The sequence below is a fragment of the Sitophilus oryzae genome, unplaced genomic scaffold (assembly GCF_002938485.1).
Source record: "Sitophilus oryzae breed Bouriz unplaced genomic scaffold, Soryzae_2.0 scaffold_1941_pilon_pilon, whole genome shotgun sequence".
Classification (NCBI taxonomy): Eukaryota; Metazoa; Arthropoda; class Insecta; order Coleoptera; family Curculionidae; genus Sitophilus; species Sitophilus oryzae.
Window position 1 is genome coordinate 499,588 of NW_022146659.1, and position 8,150 is coordinate 507,737.

The window sequence follows — 8,150 nt, forward strand, 5'->3', positions numbered from 1 at the left end:
GAAGAACTGGCTGCCGTTTCGTGAAGCATTCCCTGTTGGTGAATAGCAGGTCTTCGTAAAGAAGGATTAAGGCTTCCGAAACACATTTGGTCAGAGACGTGGTTGGATTTTGTTGAGTTGACATGGACCACCGGCCAATTTCCGTAAGGGATTAAATAGCCAAATTCTCCGACCGATATTCCGATTCCACGTGCCCAAGAAGTCCCCGAATAGTTCCAAGGTATGCTATAATTCTTCTGCCTATTCTAAGTCAATGCTCAACTGATTTTTGTTCATATTGTTGACTGGTTTTCGACTTTTCCACGCCCACGTGGTGTAGAAAGATTAGTTGAGTGTTATCTTTCTTAAGTCTTATTTGGTTGTTCGTAATTGTAGAGCAAGAAGACCGATCCAGACAGTAGTACACAGAACAGTCCAGAATTCCATCCTGTTGTCCGTGTAGAGGTACCCGTTGGACATCATAAACCCTCGTTGAGGTAAAGTTCAAATTTGCTTAGTCCTTCTTTATTACCTTTATTAACTCCTACACGTTGTGCTAGTCCTTGTTCTATAATTGAGGCACCTTTCTAAGACAACCAATGTTATTTAAGGTTTTTTATGTTCACCTTTTGAAGTCCTACACCTGGCCGGCACCCGTACGTCTGCTGACATCCGTGGGCTCCAGTGACATCACATCGAGCTGCTGTACACCGTCGTAGCCACCCATAGCTATACACCATAGCTCAGCCGGAGGAACTTCCGAGTTGTTTCAAGTTTATACAACCCTTGGAGTAAGACTGTTTAGATTAGTATAATTTTAGATTTGATATTTGTAATCCACCCAGGATTTTGTACTTAGTTTAAGTAAGGGGGATTATGACGTCATACTTTTAGTTAGTTTTCTTGATTTAAATTTTATTCTACTTTTCAACTTTTATTCGTTTCCATTTCTTTAAATATTAACTTTTAATATTTTATTATTATTTGCAGTCTAGTCTCATAGTTAAGTTAGAGTCACTTAAGTTTAATGAGTTATAGCATATTTGAAGTTCATGGTAGTTGCACTCAACAGTTCGAGGTTAGTGTTGAAATCTACTTAATAGTTACATCTTTATTGCCGAGTTCATAGAGTATAATCTGGTGGCGCCCTTTTATTGATATCTTTGAACCCCGACCACCCGGCTGTTAAAATTAAAAAGCTAGTGGCCTCTATGTAACTCATTCTGCATTAAGTAAACTTGTGTTTTATTGAACTTCAAATTAGAAAGGGCGTGGCATTAGATTAAGTGAATTCCTTTAAAAATGTACCCACTGAAAAAAATAAAATAAATTTGAAAATTAAAAAAAACTGCTTTTTTCTATTTTTAATTTAAAAGAAAATGTAAATTCAGTAATACTGCAGTACATGATTTTCTTTTCTTTTTAAGATTTTTGATTTTTTTACAACAACTTTCTGAAAAAAACACCAAAAGTTATATTCTACGCATTTAAATACCATTGTTCTATTAATAATTTATATTGATTTGAATTACATCGTGTTACAACGCTTTTTCTATACAAATTCTAAGAAGATTCTAGACTTTTTCATCATACTTAAGGATTTCATCAAAAACTAGTTCTTTTGCATCGTTTTGATAATTTCTTATAAAAGGCATTGTAATACGAATAAATCGACTTTTGCTCTCTGTAAAATCTTTGTTATAATTCTGTTGTTTAAAAATAAAAAGTTATTTTCGCTCGAATACTTCTAATTTTATTTTTTTTTTTAAATGTTTTGAATAAACTTGAAAATTTAACTGGGGCTGTCGGTAGGATAGCAAAAACAAGCTATTCAGGAAGAAATCCAGAACAGTGTCAAAATTGCAATCTTGGGGTCAGTGCCAATTCCCATTGGAACAAGAAGACTGATCGTTCGTTTTAACGATTCACCAAGGCAACCGAACACTCCAGAAGAAAATAACAACACCAAAAGGCCAATAGGAGAACAAGAATCGTCTCACGTCAAAAAGGTGAAGAGTCCCGAGGAACAAACATAGTCCAACGGCTCAAGACAGCAGAAACAAAGGTCAGATCCCGAAGAACAAAAATCCTCGGAAGGATCACAGGAAGCAGAGTCCAGGCCTAAAGAGCGGGTCACGGGAACAAAAATCGTCCTAGTCCTAGTCCTGTTGGTGCGAGTCCGGAACAAGCATCGTCCAAAGGCTTATAAATATAAGATAAGTGAACTTTATTTTTAGAAGAAAAAAAACCATTTTGAATTGCGATATTTTTAAAGATTTTAAAATTTTGAATTTTTGATTGAATTATTACAATATATTATTGTGAAGATTATCAAAATAAAATTAAAATTTAATTAAGAAAAATTAATAATTACGAATATAGAAATATTTATAAGACAATTAAAAATATAATAATTAGATAATTAAAAATATAATAATTAGTTGTATAGATTAAGATTTAGTAATTTTAAAAAATAACAATGACTGAAATACACTATCAATTAATCAGATTCCAAGCCGATAATATTCCGAAATTTGATGGAAATCCAAAACAAATTAATAGATTTATTAACGCTTGTGAAAAAATCATCAAGATACTAATAATCCAAACTCTGAAATTAATATATTTTTATTAGACACAATTTTAAGTAAATTAATAAATAGAGCAGCAGATTTAATATATTCTAGAATAGAGTTAAATAATTGGAATTCGATAAAAAATGCTATAATAAATACATTTTCAGATCAAAGATCGATAGACTGTGTTTTACAAGATATATTAACGTTAAGACCGAATAAAAACGAATCATCTCAACAATCTGGTATTAGATTGCAAGATATGAGAAGTTTACTATTTTCAAAAATAAATATGTCTGACGATCCGCGAGAAATTAAAATATTAAAAATTAGAGAATATGATAATTTAGTTTTAAAAACATTTATTAATGGTTTAAATTATAATACACAATTAATTGTCAGATTAAAAAATCTTATTAATATCGAAGAGGCAATGAGTTATGCTTAAGAAGAAGAAAATTTTTTGTATTATAAAAATAGACAACCACATTATACTGCTAATGTGAGTAGAAATAATAATAATAATTTTTCAAGACATAATAACAATTTTTCTAGAAATAATAACTTAAATAATAATTTTCAGAATAGACAAATGCATAATTCAAATTTTAATAGAAATAATTTTAACCGTTTTAGTAATCAAAATTTTAATAATTTTAATCATAATAACAATAATACTAATCGAAATAATTTTACAGGTTTTGGTCAGTTTAGATCAAATTCTGGCAATGTATATAACGTTAATAATAGACAAAATTCAGCTAATAGAAGATTTACTAACTTAAATAATAATAACTTTAATAACAATAATTTTAATAGAAATAATAGAGTAGAACCAATGGATATTTCATCTGGCAATACAATTTTAAATGATTACCAAAATAACAGATACAATAGAAACAATCCTAACGGAAATCCATTAATATTTAAGGAAATTAATAATCATACAGTACAATCTAAAAATGATAAAAATTATGTAAATTTTCCAGAAGCTTCAACGTCAAAACACCCAACGTAATAATATTAAATAATAGTGAATATTCTAATTTACCAATTATCTTTATCCCCGATATAAAAGCAAAAGTTTTAATAGATACAGGTAGTGGAAAAGGTTTTATTAAACCAGAATTAGCATATAAATTTTATTCTAAATATATTAAAAATGAAACATTTTCAGTAAAGACAGCTCACGCAATATCAGTTCATGATAAAGTAATAAATATTCCTATTTTTAGTTGTTTCAATACAAAAGGTTTTCATAAATTTTACTTATTTGATTTTTCTCATAAATATGATGGTAGGTATAGAATTTTTAATTCAAATAAACGCAATAATAGATATAAAAAATAATTGTTTACATACATCTGAAGTTAATATGCCAGTTTATTTTGCGTCTCTCTCTCTCTCTCTCTCTCACACACACACACACACACACACACATACACTCTCTCACTTAATTATTCTATTTCTCTCTTACTCTCTTAGTTAATTACTCTCTCTATCTCTCTAAGTTAATTATTATATTCTATAATATTTTATTTTCTCACCTTATAAAGTAAAAATATAATAATTATTTTCTCATATAATATTCTATTGTAGAATATATCATTCTCTCTCTCTCTCTCAGTTAATTATTATATTCTATAATATTTTATTTTCTCACATTATAGCATTCCATTTCTCTCTTACGCTCTAATTAATTATTATACTCATTTTCGTTATGTCTGCAGACGCTCGCAAATTAAAAACTCTTATAGCTCAACGCTCTGTAGAACTTACTAAAATTAAAGAACTTAAAAAATCCGCTGATCAAGTTCTTGAAGATCCAAATTTTCACCCTAACTTTAGATGTAGAGCAAAACACTTAGAAGATATTTATAAAACTTTTGATAAGATTCATAATAATATAATTTTATTAGTTTCCGCACAGGATAATGGCGATATTGATCCTCATGTCAAAATTCGAACTGAATTTAATGATTATTATTTTCACATTGAAGCATTATTCACAAATTTATTTCCGCAAACGAAATCGGAGCTGGATACTACACAATTACAAAACACTACTGCTCAATGTTCAGTAAAACTTCCTAAAATTGAGGTACCCCATTTTGATGGTGAATTTAAACATTGGCAAACATTTATCGATATGTTTGATTCTCTTATACGCTGTAACTCATGTCTTAGTGATATATCGAAATACAACTATCTAGTGAGTTTCTTACGAGGTCCTCCTTTAGCTTTGGTATCTAGTACTCCACTTGCCAATCAAAATTATAATATAGCATATCAAGCCTTAAAAAATAAGTACGATAAGAAACGTTTGATTGCAAAAGCTCACTGGCAGGCTCTAGAAAATATTAAGCCCATCTCTAACGAAAATAATCATGAAGCTCTAAGAAATATGATTGATATTTATATTCGTAATATTACAATTTTAAATAACTTGGGTTTTCCCACAGAGAGCTGGAGTTTTGTGCTATTTAATATGATTTATGATAGACTTCCAGAAATTTTGCAAACTAATTTTGAACTGGAATGTGGCTCTGTTTTATCACAAGACATGCTATACCTCATATCATACGATACACTCATTGAATTTTTAGAAAAACAATGTTCAGCTAAAGATACAATCTCTCTAACTAAATCGTTTTCTCATTTTAATAAAAATAGTAATTATGACAAAACTAAAACTAAGTATTCTCAAAAAGGTTATAAAAATAAACCTACCTCTTCCTTTGTTGTCAACACTCAGTTGAAACAAAATTTAACTTGTCAAGTTTGTAACAAGGATGATTTTATTTATAACTGTTCAGATTTTATTGCTTTTACTCCAAAACAGAGATATGATTTAATTAAATCCCGAAGTTGGTGCTCAAACTGTCTAGGCACTAGACATTCTTCTAAGAGTTGTAATTCTCGTTCCTCATGCCTAACTTGTGGCAAAAAACATCATTCGCTTTTACATTTCGAAGGTCAAATAACAACTCCTGTAAACGTTCCTCCATCCACTTCATCGCAAACTCTTCCAATTCTGCGAGCAAGCAGCTCTATCTCAGAAGTTGTATCTACAAATTTATTTGCAAAACATAAGAATAAAGCTCTTCTTTCTACAGCATTAATCAATGTTCAAGATGCGTGGGGTAATTTTCATGTAATACTGTAATTGACAGTGGAAGTGAAAGTCACTTTATTTCAAAATCTTGTTTTAATAAATTAGGTTTATCTAAATTTTTCCTCCCCATCCAGTTGTGTGGCATCGGGAAAAATATTTCCAAAGGTTCTCACGGTGTTAGATGCAACATTAAACCTGTTGGAAAGTCTGATCCGGTCTACTCCTTGGAGTTTATCATATTAAATGAAATTAGTGATAATTTACCGATTAATTCTCTTCCCGTTGAACAGTTCTCAAAGTTTTCTCAATTGCCCATAGCTGATCCCAACTTTCACCTCTCTAAACCCGTAGATATACTTTTGGGCGCAGATATTTATGGTTTCTTGATAACAGGAAACAAACTCCTCTCAGATCCAGATCAACCCGTCGCTTTAGAAACTATATTTGGATGGATAATTACAGGAAGAGTTAAAACATCTAGTGTTTCGCACTCTGTAAACTTATACTTTCTTACCTCTTATGCTTCCTTGGATCAATCACTTCAAAGATTCTGGGAGTTAGAGGCCGTTCCACAATCCTCGACGCTTTCTTCAGATGAAAAGCTTGCCGAAGAACGCTTTTATAAAACATTTTCACGCACTCTTTCTGGACGTTATAAAGTATATTTACCATTTAAAACTTTGGAACCGATCTTTGAAGGTTCTAGAGATGTCGCCCTTCGTAGATTTTTCTCGCTCGAAAAACGATTGCTTCGAAACCCCCAACTTTATTCTCAATATTCTAATTACATGCGTGAATATTTAGATTCTCAATATATGATTGCCGTGCAAAATACTTCTCCCAACGCTTATTCTTATTATCTGCCTCATCATTGCGTAATCCGACCAGATAGTCTCACGACCAAACTTAGAGTTGTCTTTGATGCTTCCGCTCGAGATTACACAAATAAATCTTTGAATGACACTCTCTTAACTGGGCCAAAATTACAGTCAGATATTTTATCTATTTTGCTTCGATTTAGATCGCATTTGATTGTATTTGCTAGCGATATTAAACAAATGTTTAGTCAAATTCTTGTTAATGAAAATCATACTGAATACCTCAAAATTTTATGGCGATTTAACGCTAATGAGCTCATTCAAGAATACAAACTTACTCGTGTTACTTTTGGTTTAAGCTGTAGCCCATTTTTAGCCATTCGAGTTATAAAACAAATTGCTTCAGAAAATTTAGTAAAATATCCCGAAGCATCAAAAATTTTAGATATGGATACGTATGTCGATGATATTATATCTGGTTGCGATTCTGTTTCTCTTGCTATAAAAATTCAACACGATCTCATTTCTATACTCAAACACAGCGGTTTTGAACTTAGAAAATGGACTTCGAATAGCTCAGATTTTCTTTCTCAGTTATCTCCAAATGAATGCAAAATGGATTCTTCTCTCTCTTTAAATATAAATTCTCTTTCTTCCTCTAAAGTTCTAGGACTAAACTGGAATCCCTCTACAGATGAATTTTTCTTTGATTCACCAGCGTTGTCCTTGACAAACAAAATCTGTAACAAACGCAATATTCTTTCACAACTCGCAAGCATATTCGATCCCTGTGGCATGTTCTTTCCTCTCACTCTTCACATAAAACTGATTATACAAGATTTGTGGAAGCTAGGTATAAATTGGGATGATCCTGCTCCCAATAACATTGCTACATCTTGGCATCAACTCGTTCAAGAATTACCTTGTATTTTCTCTCTCAAAGTTCCTCGATATTTTCTCACTCTCAAATATTTATCCCTGGAAGTACATGGTTTTTGTGATGCTAGTGAAAAAGGCTATTGTGCAGTAATTTATTTCAGGATAATTCTTCCAGATAACTCTGTAAAAACAAATTTTGTCTGCGCTAAAGGCAAAGTAGCTCCACTCAAAAAAATCTCAATTCCAAGACTGGAACTCTGTGCAGCCTTACTTCTGACCAGGTTAATTGATTTCGTTAGAACTTCTCTTACTAATAAACTTATTAATGTTAGTACGATTGCATGGTCCGACTCGATGGTTGTTTTGCATTGGCTTAAAAGTGAACCATATAAGTGGAACACCTTTGTAAGCAATCGAATTTCCCAAATTCAAGAGAAATTACCTCCTTCTTGTTGGCGTCATGTAGTCTCCAAAGACAAACCCGCTGATCCAGGTTCTCGTGGTCTTCAACCTAGTGAGTTACTTGACAATGCCTTATGGTGGGCGGGACCTCCATGGCTAAGCCAACCGGAATCTTATTGGCCGCAATCAATTTTTACTTTCCCTGAAACTGAAGAAGAACAACGAAAAGTTATATTGACATGTACTTCACAGCCCTCATTGTTTGATACTCTCTTTGAAAAGTTCTCTTCTTTCTCTAAAATTATAAATATTGTCACGTTTTGCAGACGCTTTCTCTATAATACTCGACATTCTAAATCTCGTAAAACCTCTCCTCTCTAG

General features: G+C 31.7%; 1 protein-coding gene across 1 annotated transcript; it reads left to right on the forward strand.

Annotated features, from left to right (window-relative positions):
* Window positions 1-4,275: 4,275 nt before the first annotated feature.
* LOC115883539 lies at window positions 4,276-8,150 on the forward strand. The gene is made up of 3 exons (XM_030901906.1): window positions 4,276-4,405; window positions 4,475-5,698; window positions 5,776-8,150. The coding sequence occupies exons 1-3, from the start codon at window positions 4,276-4,278 to the stop codon at window positions 8,148-8,150; spliced, it is 3,729 nt and encodes a 1,242-aa protein (XP_030757766.1).

Coding starts and splice junctions, on each gene's coding strand:
- LOC115883539 (XM_030901906.1), top strand. CDS start 4,276: ATGTCTGCAGACGCTCGCAAATTAAAAACTCTTATAGCTCAACGCTCT. Junction 4,406..4,474: donor TTTTCACCCTAACTTTAGAT/GTAGAGCAAAAC, acceptor TAATTTTATTAG/TTTCCGCACAGGATAATGGC. Junction 5,699..5,775: donor CAATGTTCAAGATGCGTGGG/GTAATTTTCATG, acceptor TTAATAAATTAG/GTTTATCTAAATTTTTCCTC.